At 41.0% G+C, this 22402-nt stretch overlaps 1 protein-coding gene across 9 annotated transcripts in view; it reads left to right on the forward strand.

Annotated features, from left to right (window-relative positions):
* ADGRL3 (adhesion G protein-coupled receptor L3) overlaps positions 1-22402 on the forward strand; it is a 1231414-nt gene that overhangs the window by 526035 nt on the left and 682977 nt on the right. For 7 of the 9 annotated variants that reach the window (XM_085641132.1, XM_085641126.1, XM_085641133.1 and 4 more), the window contains exon 4: positions 17930-18010. The exons of 1 other annotated variant lie outside the window; for it this stretch is intronic. In XM_085641132.1, the coding sequence (XP_085497258.1) occupies positions 17930-18010 (81 nt within the window). The remainder of the gene's footprint in view (positions 1-17929; positions 18011-22402) is intronic. One more of the 9 variants, XM_085641127.1, reaches the window with a different exon arrangement.

Genomic DNA, 22402 nt, shown 5'->3' on the forward strand with positions numbered 1-22402 from the left:
TCCCATACCTAATCAAAAAAATAAAAAAGAATTTGTATTGTTGTAAAACACTGCAATGCTATTGGGCCAGATTCTCACAGAAAATTCTATTCACACACATTGTGTTTACTACCAGGGTTAAGGTTGCCAACACATTAAGGGGCTTATTACGATGTCAGTCGAAGTTGCCTCCGATCTACACCGTCTCGGACTCGGGACCGACAGACCTGAGGTCGGTGGTGCTGGACGCCTGATTACGATGTGACCGAAAACTGTTCGGTTGGATTCCCACTGTTCTGTATGGAAGCTTGTGTTACGGCCGTAAAAGCGGCCGTAATACAGGCTCCTATAGAGACATGGGGGTGTGTGTAAAACCCTGCACCCTGTGGCAGGCACGCCATGGTGTCTGCCACACAGTGCAGGGTTTTACAGGGGGTGCCCTAGAACCACTGACTGTAGACCGTGGAGGCAAGGGGGGCCCTGCTATTCGTCATATTTGTGACAGAGTAACCCAGGCTCCAAACTGTAAATCAGGCCTTATATCTATGTCTATATCTATATAAATAATATATATATAAAATACATATATATATATTCACTAAAAAAACAAAGTAACATTATAGTTAGGTGAATATGTCAGTGACAACGCTAACATTTTAATCTAAAAATAAACACAGAAATTCACCAGTTATAGTTAGCAGAGCTAACTATAACTTGAACCCCTGCCATGCAATGCTTACAAACTCACATATTACATCACTCATGACATGTTCTTTGATATAATTTAAGACATCACTGATGACATCTCAAATGACATCATCCAATGCATGCGTTAGTTTGATTTATACTTTACATAGAGGCGCTTAACTACCATAGTACATCTTTATCTAATTTTTGTACACCTGTGTCCTGCTAATGGGTGTAAGTGTTTACAAAATGCTTGTGCTCCTAATACATCATAGCTATGTATAGGTATTAAACATGTTATAAATGTTTGCATTGAAGAGTACAACTATGTGCAGGTGATAGTTGACAACTTGTGTTCAGCATGTTCTGCACATGTTTTTAGGCTCTGTAGAAAAAGTTTGCAACAGAACAAAGATTCTATATACAACATACCAAGTGTTGTAAGGAGCCTTGAGTTATTAGACGGAATAATCTAAGCACAACCATTTCTACGTAACATAAAAGGCTGTGTGAACCAGGTATTATACTCCGAATTTATTTTTTCATGAGAGTTTCACTGTCTGCAAACAGGGTGGTACAAAGTAAACTCTTTCCACTTCTTTATTCATATCAACTTAATTTCTCATTGTAGATTCAGTGACTGTCATGGGTTTGATACAGATAAAAACTGTCCAAATTAGGGCATTCATTTTGGAACAGATGTTCATTACTTTTAGGAAGTTTGCTTTCTCTGAACAGTTGTATACACATTGAACACCGTATGCAATTAGAGTTTGCCATATATCTGTGGTTGATTGTTAATGTGAACTACTCTTCCCGTGAAGTGTATGCTATAAGGTCAGTGTTGCAGTTAATTCAGGCTTTCTGCACCTAAGGAAGTTCTATCTGTGATGGCATTCATGATGCCTCATATTCTTCTGAGCTATGGCATTAGAGGCTTGCAGGCCTATAATGCCATACTAATTTATAGACCAATATGTGCAAAAACAAAGCTTGGAGGATGTCATCCGTGATGTCACCAATCATTTGAGATGTCATCAGTGATGTGATAAATTATGTTATAGAACATGTCATGAGCAATGTAATATGTAAGGATATCAGCAGTATATGGTAAGGGTGCAAGTTATATTTAGCTTTGATAACTATAACTGGCACATTTTTGTGTTTTTTTAGTTCAAAGCATTAATGCTGTCACTGGCATATTCACCTAACTATAATGTTACTTTAACCTTTGATTTTTCAGTAAATTGTTAAGGTTTTAAAAAAAAAAGATCTCAGATCTTTTTATCACACCTAACTATAACCTTAAGGTGACCTTTGTTTTTTTCCAGTGAATTTCTAGTTTTTTACAAACATAAAGCAATACATTATTACAATATGTAAAGCCAACCCCCCGCCAGGCACGGCCAAAGCCCCCAAGGGGAAGGGGGCCAAGTAGAGACTTATTAGGCCCTGGGAGCCCCATGTCCCAGGGCCTTATATTCTTGAAAGGGGGTGGGGGACCAAGTGTTCCCCCTCCCTGAGCATTATTAGGCCCTGGAGAGCCCATCCCCTGGTCGTTTGTTTTGTAAGGGGCATGAGACCATGTGGCCTTCGTCTCCGAGCCTTTAAAAGGCCCTGGGGACACCATTCCCCACAGCCATGTCTCTTTTAAAGCATTGAGCCCCCCCCTCACTGAGCCTCATAAGGCATTGGGGGCGCAATCTCTCAGGGCTCTATGTATTTTCAAGGGGAGGGGGACTGCACAGCGTCACTCCTCAAGCCGCATTAGGGCCTGGGGACCCTGTGCCCCAAGCCATTGTTTTAAAGTGGAGGGGACCAAGCGCATCCCTTATCAAGTCTTGTTAGGCACTGGGGACCCACCCCGAAAGCATTTTTTTTAGAAGGGAAGTGGGGCCGTGTGGCCACCCCCCTTTTCAAGCCTTTAAAAAGCCCTTGTAACACCATCCCCAAAGCCATATCTCTATTAATGGGCCCCCATAACTGAGCTTCATTAGGCCATGGAAACCGCCTTCCCCAGGGCCCTATGTACTTTAAAGGGGGGGGGGGGCAACTGGCCCCTCCTCCCTGAGCCTTATTAGGCCTTGGGGACCCCATTTGACAGGATCTTTTTTTTCTAAAGGGGAGGAGGGCTGCAGACTCCCATTCCCACACCATTATAGGCCCTGGGGAGATAAACCCAGGGCTGAAACGTACAAAAAAGGGGAGGAGGGGCACTATGGACCCCATCCAGAGCCTTATTAGGCCCTAGGGACCCCAGCCCCTCCTCCGCTTTTTTTAATGAAAGGAAAGGGGGGGCTACGTGGCCCCCTTTTCTGAGGAGTGTTAAGCCCTTGGGACCCGATCCCCCAGGGTCACTACTTAAAAAGGGGAGGGGGCTGCATGGCCCTCCTTGCCCCCTTTCTGATCTGTTATTGTCCTCAGGGACCCCATCCCCAGGGGCCCGCATTATTAAAGGTGGGTACCCGGGTGCCCACCCACTATACACTTATTAGGGGCCGTACGGTAGCCCCAGGGCCCATGTGGCCCCAGCCAGCTCCCCCTATGCAGAGGAAGCCGGCATTGCTCCCGTCTGCAAGGAGCTGCTACTTATGCTGCTACCTCCAGGTGGAAGCAATATTTTGATCAGCAGTGCAGCAGATCAAAAGTCTGTTCCCAGATGGTGGCAACATTTTGAAAGCTCCCAACTGCTGGGAGCAGACTTTGTGTTTGCTCCCGCATGATGGAAGATTAAAAAAGGCTCAAACCAAACGGGAACAAACACAGGTTTCCCCATCAGTGCTGGTGCAGGCAGGGAAACCACTGTGTCCCGGGGGTGGGCTCCCCGGGACATAGCTTGTGAGCCTGCCTTTGGGGCTAGCTCAGGAAGTGGGGCGTGTGGCCCCTTCCCGTTAAAATATTTTTGCGGCGCCATGGGTTTGGGTCCCTGGGGCGCTTAGAGGCTCTGGGAGCAGGGGGCTGTGTGGCCCCCTCTCATTTTGAATAAATTTCAAACCCAGAGGTGGGTTCGCTGGGCTAGTGATAGGTGGGGAGCCATGCACCCCCCCACCCCCCTTATTCAGTGATATTGGCCTGAGGGACAAAAGCACCCCGGGCCAATCAGAACGCTCTTTTTTTAAAAAGTTGGGTTCAAGGGACTCTCGCGTATATGTGTGTGTATATATATATATATTATGACTAAGTGTTCTAACACTACACTTTCTCAAGGCTATGTCCAAGTAGAATGCCTCCAGTCAGTAAGTAATGGTTACTCATGCTCAAGCCCATACACATTCCGGATGCATAACAGGCTACGTGACATGCCGGTGATTATGACTAATGCACCTAGGAGTTCTCACGGTACATACCAAGAGTTGGGTCCCATGCCCTCTTTTCATGTATCACAGATTTGGCAGCCATTACAAATTACCTACATACATACTTTGGATTGAGCAGCCAGTACTCGTCCAGGCACATGAATGAGAATGTATTCACATGGCTTGGATATCTCATCTCTCCCCTTTGCATAAGCTTGAGTAACCATTAGACAACCATTGGAGACATTCCACTTGGACATAGTCTCGAGAAAGTCCTATAAAGGACGAAACAAGTGTCAGCTGAGATCATCCATGAGGAACCACCAGTAACATATCTACAAAGTGTCACTAAACAACTGTGCCTATAACAAAGGGAATTAACAGCAATATGTATACAAATCGTCACCCAACAACTGTATCTATAACTAATTGGCTGCTAAACTACTGAGTTTGGATTGGAGATATGACGTGTAAGCCATTTGTGATACTGATTTCAAGTAAAAAGTAAATAACATTTACCTGAATGTTTGAAGTGGATTTGTGAGACATTGTTTCTATACCATCAAGTAATACAAATGTTGTATATACTATGATAAAAACGCACTTAGACTATTATGGCAGCAGGTACTTATATGTGACGAGTGCTCTGCTATTCTAAACTTTCTATATATTTGTTTAGAGTGTTGCAATTCTAAATTCTTAACGACCTCCTGTTTCAGCTTCTTTAGACTTTTGTGTCTCTCCCTCCTTTACTTCTTGTGTACTGGTTTTGTACCAAATGCTCCACTTACTCCCTAATGTCTATTAAAGCTCTGAGGGTGTGGTTCACCACCTGATTTTCAAATTCTCCTGTATCCTTTGAATAAATACAGATGCACGGCACACACTGGATGTCATCAGCCTGATCTATGTTTATCTTCTTGCAGAACGAGTTTTTACGTTATTGACCATACAATATTCTTAAAGAGAGCACCAGAGCTTATGCTTGTGCCAAGTAAGCAAAATCTAGGACTACCCTTGGTTTATAAATACCTGCTGTGCTAAGCTGACCCACAGAGGTGAACGAAGGGGCTTCACAGCTGCCTGTCCTCCAAGTGCCTTTGTTTTAATGAACATCCCATGCCTGGCACGTGCATTCGGTTTCAATCAAAATGATGATCCTAAATAGTGTCATAAATCAAGAGGTAATTACTGTAAAAGGGCTGTTAAATTGGTTAGGGTCCAGCACCTTTCAGCAACTCACATGGCGAATGGCCAGCTTTTCTGTCTCTTGTCAAATTCCATTTGCTGTCCATGGAGCTTGTACATAAGACACAAGGCTGCCGATTTTGATTTGTCATTGCAAGTTTTATGTATTCAAACACTTGTACCACACATGCATGACAAATAAACACTTCAATTAGGCATTATTTTAACTTGAACTCACTTAATTTTGATTATGTTAATTGGCCTTCTGTGTGCAAACTTCAGGTTGCCCCCTGCTCAGCACTGAGTCCCAGTTTTATTTGCTATTCTCTTTTCACTCATAACTTTTGAAATGTAATGCTGTCCCTACAAGTGCAACCTCGAAAAGCTGCTGCCTCTCTCTTGATATGCACTGTAATGTATGGATGGGGGTTGTGATGATTGCCGTGGCCTGTGTGTAAAACATATGATGTTGGCACCTGCAGACTAGATAGGTGCACTGCTCATGCCACAGGATATGAGATGTGGTATATCATGTAAATGGAGGGATGTGGTGCCAATCTTGTTGAGATGGGTGCTACAAAGTGGTCATTGGAAAGAGGAAGGAACGGGAACTGAGTAGTTTATGTGAATGGTGGTCCTTTGTGTGGGTATAAATACTATTTATCAATAATAGTGTATGCTATTCAGACTACTTTAACTTTAGACACAGATAACAGATATTCATATTACCCAACTCAGTGGTTCTCATTTGAACTAGCTCACAAGGGAGATAGGCTGAGTCAACCTGCAGTGGATTGAAAACCATGACCTCAAAGTGAGACACAGATACTATCAATCAATGTGTTTGTCCACTGGGCCATCTTTGCAGTCCTATATCTGAGCTCAGAGTTTGACCTAGATGTAAGGATTTATTGTAAATCCTACAAGTTTCATTGTTTGCTACCAGCCATCTCACAAACATCCAAAAGCTTTGGCACCCTGCCCCACCTTTAGACTTTCACACTGTGTGTTCAGCTTCAACTATCTGATAACTGCTGCATGGTCTGTTTTTTGTATTTTATATAACTTCCTTTTAACTAATATATGTTGTGCTTGACATCTAAGGCATTGTCAGCATGACCGAATTCCTCCTGATTGAGACCCACTAGCTTTGGATACAAATACCCTGCCTTATAAAGTATCTTGGAGATCCTGCAGATCTCAGCCTTCAACTGGTGCTAGCTGGTGACCGCTCTACCCTTGTTAGATTACAGCTACAATCTATTCCAGACCACACCACATTCCCTCCACTCCACCCACAGCCCCTTGTGTCTCCTTCCGTGCTTTGTGATCAGCGTAACCTAGCCTTCACTGCTCTTGTTTTCAAGTGAGGTGACACCAAACCATCCTTTGCTCTTGTGCCAGTTTGAGCAGTTGTACAATAGCTTTATTAATGTGATTACCTAAAATGTGATCTGGTGTACTCTTTTTGTGTTAGGCTATATCTTGCCACCTTGAAAATGGTTTTTTAAATATGGAGGAACGGGAATTCTTCAGTGCTTTCAACCTAAATCTCATTTGGCTCGTCACACTGTGTCTTCAGTACCTTTTGTCAGTCGGGGGAGATAGAGTATGCAGTGTTAAAAAATGTATTTATATTTATCTAAATCTAAAACTGAAATATTTGGATAGGATGTGGATGCAGCCCTGCTGTTGTACAGCCACCAGCAGTCTTTCTGGCACATATAAGAACATGTATAGGAACTTCAGAATCTTTTGAGGAACAATTAGGCATTGAGATCGTAGTGGTGTTATTTTTGGAATGTAAATGCATCCTTTCCCCCTTTGGATCTGTTGCCCATTGTTTATATTGAATATTTTACTATAGTATAGACAGGATTTGCATGCTTTTGATTTTGAAGTGGTATAGGAAGGTGAGAGAAGTCACTATTTTTCAAATGCACATTGAGAATGTATTTGTTAAAAAATTGTGGGAAAGAAAGAGATTTAGTATAATGGTCCACTTGAACCTGAATCTCCTGCTTCACTACCTTTCTAGGGTGTAATCATAGAGGTTTTCTAGAGCACTTCTAGAAACCTAAAAGAGTCACAGATGTCCTAGAGTGCTTCCATAGTCCATTTGTGAAATCCATTTTTTATCCCGACAACATTTTTGCCAGTGTTTTTTTGCTTTGACCAGCCTTGAACAGATTACTTCCTACAACTAACAGGAGTACATCTCTGACCATTTCATGGGAAGAAATAAGCCACTAAAAAGTTTTCAAAACCCACAAACTTACTTTTGTGGGCATGCACAAACCTTTAGGTCCTTCCTGTGCACCAACTCTCTGCCCGTGAGTATAGATATAGCAATCTTAATGTTAGAAAATCGTTGTTTAAGCGACCAAACTCCTTTTGGGAATTGCAAAAGTGATGTTACAATTGAAAAAAGCTAGTTGGATGTGCGGCCTATATTTAAATGTGCAAATAACCTATAGATTAGGATGAGAAGAGATAGAAGATTAAAATAAAGGGTCTTAATAATAGCACCTATTTTTATATGCCAGGAATGGAATAAAATGATGTATTGTGGGAAGTATTCTCTCTCACACAGATTCATCAGAAGAGATGCAGCCATGCTAGTAAAACATCTTTGGAATGTGGTTACTTTCCAAATGTGGTTGGTCAGAGAGTAGAATTAAATAGAACTGATCATTAGAGAAACATGCAAATCAAAGAATTCGCCAGATGCTAAACACAACCAGAAAGAGCCATTTTTATTTTTTTTTATTTTTTTTTAAAAACCTTTATTGACATTTCAACCAAAGACAAGTATGGGCCTACAACCCCCGGGGCCGGCCGCTAAGCAGTTAGATTAACAGAAAGCAGATTTTAATCACAGGCAGCACCTCGGGGAGCAGAATCTCCATGCTAGTATACTCTTGGTCACTTAGCAGCCCAAGTAGGAAACCAGGATATAAAAGGTTTTCATTTTATAATAGAGAATGGGAGGATCAGGTGCCAAACAATTTCCCAGCAGCGAAAAATGGCAGGCAGGATAGTAAACGTCAACAATAAACAGCAATCTATCAAGTCAATGGCGCTGAAACAGGAGGTTCAGGATGTGGAAGAATATCACGAGCCATTTGCGCCTGCGGTCCCCTGCCCTAAGACCCAGAAAGCACCACGGAAATTGAGGCACAAATGAAAAAGTAGTGATTGACAGCGAAGGAAACCTACCGTACTGACCCCAGAAAAGAAAGACAAAGAAAGATAAGAGAAGAAAAAGGAGGCCATAGAAACAAAGTAAAAAACTAAAAAATTCTCCTCCCCCAGCCCCCCACCCTGCACCTCTGCAGATGACTACGGCCCCCCCCCCAGCAGTGTGCCTGTCGCCCCAGAGCCAGACCCGAAATATAGAAGAAACAGAGAAAAAGGAGAAAGAAAAGAAACCCCACCTAACGGGGGAGTGGAGAGAGTATTAATAAACTGGAGGAGGGCCTTCAAACATGCTCCCGGCTTCTCCCTCCCGCACGATGTGTTCCTCCCCAAAGCAAACAGTAATCAACAAAAAATCGACCATGTCAAAGAGAAATGGGGAGCGTTATGCACCTATTACACTATTAGTTATGCCGTGAGAGCACGCAACCCCTGTGCCCGCCCGCCTATTAGATGACAACCTCAGAAGGATCAGTCTTATCCTTGGCCTCTCTTTGCGAATCCACCGATGCATACCCATCGACCCAGTGCCATGTTCAATGTTACGAGGAAAAGGAGCGTCCAAAATATACCAACACAGTCATCATTATGGAGGATCATCTTTCCCAGTACTGCCCCAGGACATGCACTGCACACAAGGTCCAGGATGTAGGAATCAGCCAGAGCAGGCGACCATTGCTTGATTATTGCCTGGGTCGCCGGGGGCTGTGCGTGGGACAAAGCCACCGCCTTCTGCTCAAATCTAAAACCTCCGGAACAGACCCGACCTACAGCCAGCCGACCACACGTTGGCACATTGTCTGGAATTTCCAGCTTTCCCCTATTCACAGGGGCGGCCACGACACTGTCCTCCTGTGTGAAGTGAAACAAGTCCATGGGTACCTGGGGACAGGCAGATCGCAACTGTTCCGACGCTGACGCAATACCATCAAGCTTTCTCCCCAGTACCCAGGCGCCGTGAACCAGGGTGGAACGAAGGGCACCGAGAGCTTCAAGAAGGTCACCGTACCCCAGCACAGCTCCTCGCGCCCGCTGCGCTACGCTCCTCTTAGCTACACACTCCCAATCTTGCTGAGACCCAGTGTACAGGATGATAGAATCCATCCTATCAAAATGGCCGCAGGGTAGTTCCACCCCAGATTGGGACCGGGACTCAGGCACAAGCGCAGCAAGTTCCATGTTACTGCAAACAGGGTTCCGGGGGCAGGCAAAATATGTATCCGGTGTGTGGTCACAGGTAACAGTCATCCTCACCCTGGACGAGCGCCCGCGAAAATCCGGGAGCAGCCCACGAAAATCGGGACGAGTTACAGGCAGCGACCGGGCAGCTCACTGGCGAGGGCTCAGGCAATTACCGAAGAATCTTGGAATTGCCACCTCGGGCATGCACTCGTTCCGCTACGCCCAGTGGTAGGAATGACCACGGCGAATTTCAGGCCAATATCCGCACCGCTCCGGTATTCCGACCCCACCCAGTCACCAATGGCCGCTGTTGTTGAACTGCCGCCCGGCCATGTTGTCCACCCGAGGTCCCGGTTCCAGGGTTGCACAGGCCGCAAACTTCAGGTGAACATTTCTCCGGCGGTACCGCCGCCAGAAACTTCAGAATCACGCGATCGGTTGCCGCTCTCAATCACCAACACAGGCATATAGCGCTAGCTAAGGATCTCATGCAGGATATCCGTGCGGGATGCGGAGGTTCACGGAGCCGGGAGCCTACGCTGCCGTCCCGATCGCCATCTTGGCTCTTCCCAGAAAGAGCCATTTTAATCAATATATCAGATATCAGGAGCCATGGTTCTGATCCACTGATCCACCTGAAGGGTTATAAATATAATGTTGGCAGGCTAGAGGCTCCTTCCACTCCAGCCACCCATAGCGTGGCAGTAGCAAAACTGATCAGCATTAGCTGATGGATTCATCCAGTTCAGGAATAAAGGTAAATACGCAATGAGTGCCATTTTGAGTTGTTTGTTTATTTGAATTGAAACCCTTGCTTAAAACTTGGTATTCTCAGAATCAATACACAAAATACTGCTATTAGAAGTGTATGTATTTTTCCAGTTTAATATTTTCCATTGAGCTTACCTTTCACTTACCTATTTTTTCAATAACCTTGTCTTAAGTTATTCTTTTCAAAGTGCAATCTTTATAGCAGTGATAAATCGTTCAGAATTTAACAGTAATCTATCAACATATATATAAAAATAAAAATTATTTGCTTCTTACAACACAGGAAACTCCTTTCTATCAGTAGGGCTAAATAGGGTTTGTGACTGACTGCCACTATGTGCCCTAAGGCAAGTTGAATATAACTTGGAAGAAATCATTCAGTAGGTAGTGAAATCTCCAAGAATTAGGAGAGCTTAAGTCACTTTTATTAGGACTCACTCCGTAAATGGTATTAAGTTGGAAGAGGCTCACTGGGATCAGGTCTTTTCAGAGTTGGATTGCGAGGGAGTACAGTGATAATAAATTGTGTTTTCTGGCCATTACTGTTCTATACCAATGCCAATAACCTCATGTGTTGTTACAAGCTGCATCCACACTTACTACTCAGTAGGGTAGGTGTACCCTCAACATCCTAAAGTTGGAATCTATATCCTGGTAACTTACATTTTGAGCATCATTCTGTTCCATTTGTGATGCTAATTATTAGATGTGTTATTATGCAGTTTTAGGTGCAAGCCCTGTTACTTTTCAGCAGGATAATTCTGTGGTCACAATTAACAGCCTGTCATGGATTCATGCTTACTGAAAACATACACATCATCTATCAGGGATACACAATATGCTCACAAAGAACAAACAAACAACCCAGTGTTTCTTTAATAATTTATGAAGGATGGACATGTTCTTCTTAAAAATTCATGCTGAGTCTCCTTCCTACTGAGCAGTGGTGTGGTTATCTTGTTCTTTTGTAGGTTTACTATTCCCGTTACGTAGGTTCATTCGTCTGCTCCTCATCTAACATTTCTTTTCTTTATTGAAGCTAATGTTGGTGTGTGCATTTTAAAATAGTATCAGTAACAGCGACAATAACATGAATTTATTCATTAGCAAAGGTAATATGTGTGTATTTCATACAAATAACGTTGTCAATTGTAAAAATAAAAGGATGATTTCAATATAGTTTTTCATATTAAAGAGTGCCTGAAATCCAGATAAACAATTTATTCATCCCTTAGTAAGGTGAGTGCTCCCAGTGCTTACTGTAAGGAACTCTGGTTTGAGCTAACATGGTTGTGGCCCTACCACAAACCAAATCCTTAAGAAAAAGTTGGTCAATTTTACGATAGTTTACTCTAACACAAAGCTTTTTAACAATGTGTAAAACATCCTATGATCCTGCGTATTCATTTTGGGCATTCTCCCAGAGCAACACCCTGATTTCGTGCATATATATAAAATGCCTCTGTGGAAGCACATCTGTTTCATTCCTCTCCAAAAGATTTCTCATTCACTAATAGCCATGCAAACATTTCAACCTTGCTGTAATGAAGACATTTTTGTAGGCATGAGATAAGAAAAGATGGGAAAATGTGTGTACCCGGTAAATGCACGCATATGGATAATTTTAAAAACTCCTTTTTTGCCATGTTTTATAGGGAGAAATTTAAATGGGCAACAATGTGGGTTGAAGATTCAACACTCCAGTTTTTGGGAAAGTATTTTAATTTTGCCATGATACAGTAGGTGTTGCATGTTTGATTGATATTTCTAAGATATCTTTCCAAAGAAAGTCTTGGGAGCATATCAAAAGATATGTATTTTTAATTAAGCAAATTGTGTTTTTAAGCAAGTTTGCTTTATTAATTGGTGCAGAATTCTAAATGAGCTCTGAAAAGGAAATTTTCTAGTGCCTGAAAATCTCACTTAGTACCTCTTGGACATTGTTCTTTTGTACCTCAAACATTGTATTCCAATTACTTCTATGTTCAGCAGTTGAAATAGTGCCCGTCGAAATATTGTGACATGGAGAAAACATTCTGTCTTGTATTCACTGTCAGAAGTAACAATATTCCCCTGGATTATCTAGCCAATAACCTTTATCCAAAAACATGTTCAATGTGAGTCAATGTTATGGATGCCCATCAACAGAAGCAATACTTGTATGCATATTGTGCCTGGAGTTTTTGGAGTGCTGCTGTCATTGCCTCATCTGTTCTTGTCTGCAAGGTTTTGATGCTAAAGCAGAGTGTTTTTTATTTAAGGGGTAAAATCTCAACTGCAGTTGACTCTACCTCATTGGAGACTAAAATGGACCAGGTAGCTATAATTGAAGTTTCCGAGAGAAAGGATGGGCAGGTGTTTGGATGAATCCTGAACTATAACTCCAGCCATAATTAGGCATTGATAGCCAGGAACTATTGCAGTATCCGTTTCTTACTTTTTGAAAGCAGATCAATCACAAAACCACCCATCAGAAGTGATTGGATGGTGCAGATAAAATAACCACATAAGATAAACAATGAATACATTAAAAAGGGAATTCAGACTTACAAATAGCAAAAATGCAAAGCCGTAATGCTGTATGACTACAAATCACCATTTACAGGGTTTAAAATAAAGCAAATTTCTCTGCAATAAACCAAGATAAATAGTATTCCAGAAATAAAAACCAGATCAAGTTCCTGAGAAAAGTTTAACTCTTAAAGATTTGCCAAAGTGGCTAGTTACACTTTTTGAGAAACTAAAAACATGACCAAGAACAAGCTGCAGATGCAAAAGAACAGTTATTTGCTGGAACTTACGTATTTCTCCAAAAATATTCTGTTCTGGAGCTGAAAGACTTGATTTGGATTTTAGCTGGTAATGGAAACTCCTCTGATTTCTGGAGAAAGTGCTGAATCGGGAGAAACATCCGCAGGAGGAACTTTCTTCACCGTTCTAGACCAGTGGTCGAGAAAATTCCTTTGGTGGATTAACCTCTTAATGACTCCAGAAATGTGAGCATTTTCTGTTACCCAGCTGCAAACCCCGGCATGAACTGTTCCAGAATCACCTTTACAGTGTATGCATCTCCACCTCGATGCTGGTGACTTATGTGTTGCAGAGACTTTCTTGTCACCATGGATTTGTTTGTAATTAGAGCAGTTTGACACTATTAACACCAGAGATGGGCCATAGGTGCTAGAAAGGTATCAAGGTCGGCATGAAGCTAGTGTAGATGCCTGCCCAATGGCTTCCACACCTGCACCGCTTTAACTTCAAGACTCAGACAATGGTCCGAATGTTCTCTTAGCCAAATGCGTAGCAAAGATCCCAATGAGATAATCATTAGAAAGCTATCTTAAAAGATAAACATGTAATTGAAGTTAATGGTGAGACTATTACTGTCATCTGTAATAGGTGGTTTGTTGGCCTCTTTGCATGGATAAGCAGTTTGTTGGTTTCAATGGTGAATAAGATTGTAGTGACACAGATGAACACATGCCTGTTGTGGTGATCACTTCATACAAGGTTTGTTCTAGACACCTGCTGGTACTTTTCCCACCTCTTCTGAGTGTGAACTGTGCCAGTTAACTCATTGTGTGTACAGCCACATATGGAAAGACCCATACCACCTGTTTTTAATACTTTCCAGATCAGTAGTTCAGTTTTCAGTTCACCATTTGATGGTTTTGGGTTAGTAGCAGCCCTGACTTTGATATGTTTCTCCGAATACCACTTTGAGGACAATTTGTTCATGGTTTTCATGATTTTTGCAAGGCTGTTCTGTTACATACTTATGTGCTGCTTTTTGCCTGGTGAAGTCATACTTTTCCTGTGCTCTGCACCAGAGCATTTTGTTTTTCGGCACTCTACATGTTAGAATTCCATATTCTATTAGCTTCTTTCAGATTTCCTAATTCTTAGGAAATATATATAAATCAACAGACCATAGCCCTCAGCACATGAGTTGCCCTGATTTCTGCTTCTTTGGGGATTCCTAAATACCCCAGAATTATGCACGGAATATATGAACATCCACAGTCATCATGAGTATATCCAACACGCCCACTATCACAGATAGAATTGTCTGCACTTTAGAAATATTCGTCCAGGTGGAGAAATCGTAATCCTTCACTCCAACCTGTCTTGGCACTAAGCATATGTGCACAAATTGAGGACACAAAGCCTTTGGTAAGTTTTGTAAATACCCACAAATGTGTGTCCTTGAGCATGTGTTCACGAGCTTCCTAAGCGATAGACTTTCCCTTCCTTCTGGGAACAACAATGTTCCCACTCCTAAATTAACGACTTTGGAAAATCCATCCTACTTGCAGACTTTTCCAAATCCTCAGTGGAATTTGTTGTCGGAATTTTCAGCCAATCCTGATGCTTTGAATCAACTTTTCGTGTAGCAGGCAACAATTGAAGCTTTTTGCGCACCTTTGGGATAGGTAGAAGTACTAATAACATTTTTATGAATAGGGCCTTCTGTGTTTTTTCTCTGCGGACCAAACCTTTTTTCTCTTTCCATGTTTTAAAAACGTACCATTTTACATTTATTATAACACTGATTTGTCACCCCTCTTTATATTTTTTACTTTATACGCCAGGAACCACTTTAATGAGAACAGTATAATTTATGAAGGATTTTTGTATGAGGTAGTCTGTCAGTTAATGAATATCACTAAAACATGCAATTCAAATTCAAGGACAACATATTCTCTAAGGCTGACAGGCGCCCTACATTGCTCTTGTGTGCTTTGTGTTCTGTATTGTGTAATTGGTCTTTTGGACACCAATTGATTTCTGCCCTTTTATGAAAACTCTTGACATTGGTTTAAGTCCATTATGACCAAAGCTGTCTGCTGTGGTTGCAAGAGAGCATACATTCTTCAAGGTTCTGTCTTTCATGCGGCTTAAAGCCACTTTGTCTTCGTCCCCCTTTTAAATCGCATGTATTGATTTTCATATGAGGAGAATAATAGCATATCTCGCCTTGCAAAGCAGATGAAGCTCTTTCACTTCCTCGCCTCTGACAGGCAGGTTCACAAAAGGAACTATAGCATTGTTGAACCACAGTAATGGCCTTTGCAAGCACTTCTCACAAACATCTCATCAGACTGACTTTTATCTTCCTTGACAGTTACACACAAAGTGTTAGAACACAGAGAATCTGATGATACTGATGAGGGGAAAACAAAAAAAAGATTATTATTTAGTAGAGAAGCAGCATTTGTGGTTATGTGATTTTAAGTTGCTTGACAGTTTTTGGGTACAGAGACATGCAATGATATGGGTTTATTGATGCATAGTGAAATATTGAAAGTAAATTAGTATCTATCAATAGGAGGGTACCACAATAAAATGGAAGATGAGCAGCACATTAAAATCTAGTGTAACTGGAGGTTCTTGCTAAAGGGATCACCACTGACTCTAAACCCCTAAAAGGTTTCTCGACTTTGAAAGGGTTCTCACATTCAAGTCATAAATGTCCTCAATTGCCCTTTTGCTACACAGTGAAAACGTCAAGTCGGAGGAGAGCAATGCTTCCATATTCACTCTGAATACAGTGTGTAAGACCCTAAGAAGGCTTTTATTGCCACGTTCCATGTACTTAGTTTCTTATTATTTTATACAACACTGAAAGTTGCTTTTATTAAACCCAAATGTGGCAGTGGTAAGACCTCCTCATTTATACATAAACATCATATGTAGAGGTAAAGCCGACCTTTTGTTGATTGAGCCCTTTTTGTTTGAGTTCTTACCCTCAGGGAGTTCATTGCAAGAGGTTTCACTGCATCTGTTTAATTTTGTTTTATTTTATTCTTTTTGAGCTCTACTGAGCTCTAACTCAGTAAGTCATCAAATTCCTTCACTCAGAAATGGGATGCGGGGTGATCAGCCAATAGAGAGAATGGCTTGGCGACAATCTGAGATTCCTCATGATTTTCTACAACTCTAACTTAATGAGACTACATCCCAGAGCTTAGGGGTGTAAACCTTCAAACCTTACATTTGTGAAATGGTCTGTGACTGTTAAGAACTTCAAAGTAGGTAAAAAAAACATGAACCAATTAATCAGTCAGTTGCAGTTCCCTTTTAAATAAATGGTATCACTTACCCTCTCCTAAGCCGCTTACTCTTCCTCCTAGCACACTAGTCTTTGAAATGTGGAGCCATATGAATTGGTATAGATTTTTGTAAGTTTTAGTAAAGTGTCGGGCAAATATTTTAGATGCGGCTCCCTTTTTTGGTATGATTGATCTTCACCCTTTTCTGGCACGAGTTATGTTGCCTTTATAAATATTTCAGTAATACTGAGATTCCTGTCATAACTGCTTACGCAATTTTTAGGGTCATCTCTCCTGAAGGTCCATATAGATAACCATATTGCTAAATGGTTCATGAGGGAGCTGCCACATCGCATTTCATAACTTCAGTTGGGGACAGTTGTTACTGTGATGTTTGTGTACACCAATGGGCTTATAATATTATTCAGAGAAGTTCTATATCTGACTCATGTTTTGCCCAGGCAATATGAAAGTAACGACAGGTCACAAGCAGTTACCCATCTTACTACTAATTGATAGACTGCACCTCTGCATCATTCATAAATTGTATCTTATGCTGTGTACTGCCTCAAAGGTTTTCTGTGGTGTTCTAATGTTTTCACTTATACGTATTATTGATTGCTGAATCCGGCATAATGTCTGTATCACAGATTTGTAACCCAACCTCTTTTTCACGAGGTAGAATCAAATACCTTTGTTTTTATGGCTTTATTTTCTGTTATTATATTTTGCATGTTATTGTGAATGTTTATGTCTGTGTTTGATAGCCTCATACATTGAGGTATCAAAGTTGATCAATGAGGAGTAGATCCATTCTATATTTTCTGTATTAGTGGTTATCTGTATTCGATCTTGCCGGACCAGTACTATAATTTGAAGCACATTTACGTGCAATGACCGTGATCTGTAGGAGAACCCAATGAAAATGGAAACTTAGGGTCTTATTTAGAGTTTGACAGAAGATGTTCCAAGCGTCTGCAAAAAGCTTGGATTTCCCTTATGCCACACTTAAGCTGTTAGGGCCTTTGTGTTCACTAGAGAGGACAGATAGAACATCCCCTACTGATTAGCCAAACTCTAAATAATGCCCTAACTCTTTGCAAGATTATATACACAAACATAGATTAATTTTCATGATGAAGACTTGATTTTGTGATAGGTATTACAAAGAATGCTCTCCCACTAACAATGTTATATGATAAATATTAATATCATACAGACATTTCAATCAAACACAAATAGTATTTCAATAAAGATAAATGTATTTTAAAACGTTACATTCACATATGCTTAATAAGATCAATCTTTGGGATCTAATCAAGTTATCAAACGAGAAATATAAAACATAAAGAAGTTATTTCATGAAATGAACAGATGACTGAAATAGTTTTTTTCATCTCATGTGCTAACCAGGCAGTTTTGAAAGAAAGTCGCTGCATGTAATACTGGTATTTGCAAACCGGTATTGGTGATGGAATGCATTAACCTCATATTGAAAGACATCACAAAATATTATCAAAATAAAAAAAGCAGCAATAGAATGGTGGGAAGCACTGAACTTTCTTTGTCTTTTAGGTAGGCCCTATGGTCTCAAACACCCTAAGATGGCTGGAATTGGATATTCAGAAGGTAATACACGTAGCACCGAAAAAAAAGGTGGGATACTGCTCTGGCATTGGTGGAATCTTGCTGATAGTTAAATGATACAGTAAGATCTGGCTAATCCATCCATACTTCACCTCACTCTGCTCTCTAAATAGATCTCCACATCTCCACTTGTGCCTGTCATCAATCATTTCATCCAATTCTTACATTTCTGGTATGTAACGTCTTGGGCAACACAATGATGTGATTCTGGCTTCCTAAGAAAATAATCATTTAACTCCCACTATCGCTTCCTTTTGTTCTAGGCTTAATCCCACCTCATATTCTAGCCATTGGCCTCCAAATATATCATCACAGGCTTTCTCAGCTCAAATCCAGCCCATGCATAAACTCATTATGCTGCCACCATATTTCACCCTTCTTCTTACAGCAATGAATGTTCATCGATTCAATGGGGAACGTTAATGTTTGGGTTGATTAAGTAATTGTGCTGTGTACACAAAACTGGGTTATAAAATGTCTCAAGCAAACAAATCCATATTATGTTATCAATGGACTGACATTTGCAAAGACTGAGCTTTTCTTTGTGCATGTAAACAAATGAATGCTAAAAGGTGAAACTATAACATGGGGATATGTCCCTTGATTGGAAGAAAATGAGAATATATTAATTATAGCATGAAGAGATGCGCCTAGAGAACAGAACCTAACAAACACCACCAGATGTAATGTACTTGTTGGATGATAGAAGAAGGAGAAAGCAACAAAGGCAATGATTTAAAGTACAGAATGTGGTGAATTTTAATTGTTGGCAGAAACGTAGAGCCTTAAAGAAAATATTTTAGTTTGTGTGGCATTTGATAAGAAGAGAACTTCAAAATCTTGATGTCCTACAAATTGATGCAGACATTCAAAGTTGAGAGGTTTATTTTTCAGATCCCATTAACACAGTTGCACAAGGCTATGAGTTATTTGCGTACCTGTTCTCATGTCCCTATTTGTGAATAAAGCAGTCCAGCCTCACCTCGCCATTCCCTAAATCAAGACCCCTAAAATCCACTAGCCCATTCCCTTTCCTTCCCGTGTTTCAAACTGAGAGCAGCTTCCTAGTGCCATCTGCAGAGCAATATGTTTGAGTTTAAATAGAAATTATTTCCCTCTTTCATCTACTTACTGTGCAATTTTTTGATGCCAAATCAGGACAAGGAGCCAGGTACACTCCTTTAAGTCCTTGAATAAAGGATTGTGAGTGATGCTAATGTTTTAATGCAGACAAGCTGAAGGGAGTTTGTGCAACAGCCTAAGAATCCAAAGTAAATTCTCCGATGCGTGAATTGGTCAGAAGGACAACATATTTTGTTTAAAGAAAGTATTTCACAGGAATCCTTCTCAAGTTGTGACAAAATGTTCTCTTTCTGCAATATCTTTCCCTTCATTCTTCTCGACAATTGTTCTTGTGATACTTCTGCTTGAGGTAAGCTACCATTCTCGTCAGGCATCATGTGAAAACACGAGGCAAAGGACTGAATAGGGAAGAACAAATTCATTGCATGCAAAGTCTGAAGTCGACTTCTTGTCATCTGGCTTGGTTCAATGTAAAATTAGGAAAAAACCCTCTACTTCACTAGAATGCTGGAATATTTACCATGGAATGTATCTCCTTAATCAAAAAAGCAACTGTGTAGTGATTGTCCAACATATTCTTTTATTCTTTGTAAAGGAGATCAGCAATTTGCTGGTGTAAAGTGCTCACATTATAATGGTTACCTACCGTCTTTACTAATAATAAATTTGAGAATATACCACCATAAGAAGCGACTTGGTGTCCTTTGGAAAAATCAAAGTAAACTATATATGCTCAAGAACCAGCTCCTTTAACCATACCATTCTGGTTTTGAAATCCTACCCAGAGGGAAACAGTATAATTCCTTCTTGATGGTCCCCTTTTAAGTATCATATATTAGGATAGCATCATAACAGATCTTTTCCCTCCATCATTAATCTACTCTGTTTCTACTGCATAGACCACATCATTCTGTACAGCAATCGAAAAGATTAGAGAGGGACAGGAGTGTCCCATCCAGAACTGGGCGCAGTCCTTCTTAAACTATGCATTCATCCAATAAGTGTGGACAAACAAACTCAAAACACAGAGAAGCAGCCGCTAATATGTAGAATTTCACAAATTTGTCTTCTTCCTGATCAATCACTCTTCAATATTTCGGTTTCCCACTAATGGAGGAAATTGTTTTCCTGCAGTTTCTGTGTTGCACTAAGAAGACGACATACATTTTCCTAAATCGCGTTAGTGGGTACAACCTGCCTTCAAACCTTTAAGTGGTTAGCAAGGTGTAGCGGCTCCTCAGCAATCCCCTCAAACATCTTTTAGCACACCTCATATAAAGGTTAAACACATCTGGCCTATTAAGATGTTGCAGGTCAGAGGTTTTCCGACCGACCGACCGACAATCTCCAGTTTCAATTCTGACTACCTAATAGTAGTGTAGGCAGGAGGAACTGAAACCGGCTAGTCATTCCGTCAGGATTCCGCCAGGCTCAAGGAGCCCATCGGCCAGTTGGAGGCCCCAAAGTAATCCCCAAGGACGGCGTTTCCACCATTGGGATTACAATGTTGGTTTCCGAATGGCTTACCATGTCAGGCTTTCCGACATGGAAACCCTGTCGGAAAGCGACTTTGGGGGCCCGTAGCAGGGCCCCATCCCTCTACCGCCTCCGGTTGGGGGCAGAGGGGGCACCTATGGAGCCCCTCTGTTAATCCCTGCACCGTGTAGCAGGCACTTTGAGGTGCCCGCCACGCGGTGCAGGGATTAACAGAATCTCCCATTTCTCCATGGGAGTTGGACTACGGCCGGTTTACGGGCGCAGCATAAACTCACATACAGAAATGGGAGTATGCGACCGTACCATGGTTCCGAGACCGCAGTGATAGCGGGCTGACCTGAGTCCGCCCAACATCATAATCAGTCCCATAATGTCCTTTAGATTCTTGACATCTCAAATTAAAAACTGACATTGATGAAGTAGTGTATTTCAAACATGCTCTTGTGCTGGGCATATTTTTCTGACCTGACTTGCTAGCTCTGATTCCAATGCAGCACCTTGATTACCTTGAAATAACGTGAAGAACAGAAATAAGGAGTTGGCATTTGGAAGTTACTATTCATCAGTCATTGAACTGTTTATGCTAAAATTCTTTCTCACAAGTCTAACCTTACGCTCTGTCCCTTCTTATGTCTACCTCTCACTAATGGCCAGACCTGCTCCGACATTCTATTCACACCAGTGACCTTCTTTTAACTAGACATACCTTGGTCATCAGTCAGCTGTTTGTGGACATAACACACATCAACACTCCCAACTTTGTAATTTTTATCTTCATAAGTTACTTCTACACCTATGAAAGTGTTCAGCTGTTCACTCTCACACTTTTCCAACATTCTCTCATTACCTCCACCACCCTCTCGGAGCAACAATCGTGCTACTCCTGCAATAACACACTAGATACTCTTGGGTATAAAGTAAACAGGTTTACCAATGAGGGACCTCAAGCAAATCAGTAAGACTTTTTCTTAATAAAAAGAGCAGCATCAAAATTAAATTTAACTGAAAAAGTATTGGATGTCTGCGGTCGCTTGTTTATTTTTAATAGCAATCCTTGCTTACCTCAATTCAATTTCTTCTCAGACAGTGTTACACCTCTGGAGTTCTCGTTCTCAGTGTTTTGCCACAGCATGCCTCGACTAGAAATGTTGTGCTTGCCAAGATTTTGTGCAAAATGTGATATGAAAAAATGATTGTAATATGCAGTTACAAGGCTGTTAGGCCTTTTGATATGCTTGCGATAACAAAGAGACGTTTTACCCAAACAAGTAAGTCGTATGCAAAATATATCACAGCCAAATGACACATTCGGTTGGATTAACCAAAATAAGTATCACTGCAGGAAATGCAATCCTGTGGGTTTTACCATTTTAGCAATAATTTGGCAACATGGGTTGATATTTAGTGACTCTGTAACACTGTCCATGACACAGTCTGACTAAGAATCAGCCATCAACAGAAAGTAAAATGGTTTAGTTCAATGTAAGGTTGCTGGTTAACGTTTGATTTTCCCCGTTAGAACCACGATACAGCTTAATTTCTCACAAATATTTTTAAATGCTTACCACTTTGTCATGAAAGTGTTTGAATCTTGTTAATATATTGGATTTTCTATGTCAGAATTCAACTCTGAGTTTCACAGTAATGTGTGTTAGGTAAATGGCTTTGTATCTTTTCAAATAAATGAAAGCATCCGTTTTATTAAAAAAATAACAATACCTTGTTAACAAAATCACACGCACACAAGTAAGAGACACAACTAAAATGGTGGCCTGCATCACTTCATATCAATTTACAATCCTAAGAGCAAAAATTGTATTT

This window comes from Triturus cristatus, chromosome 2_2 (genome assembly GCF_964204655.1).
Source record: "Triturus cristatus chromosome 2_2, aTriCri1.1, whole genome shotgun sequence".
NCBI classification, from domain to species: Eukaryota; Metazoa; Chordata; class Amphibia; order Caudata; family Salamandridae; genus Triturus; species Triturus cristatus.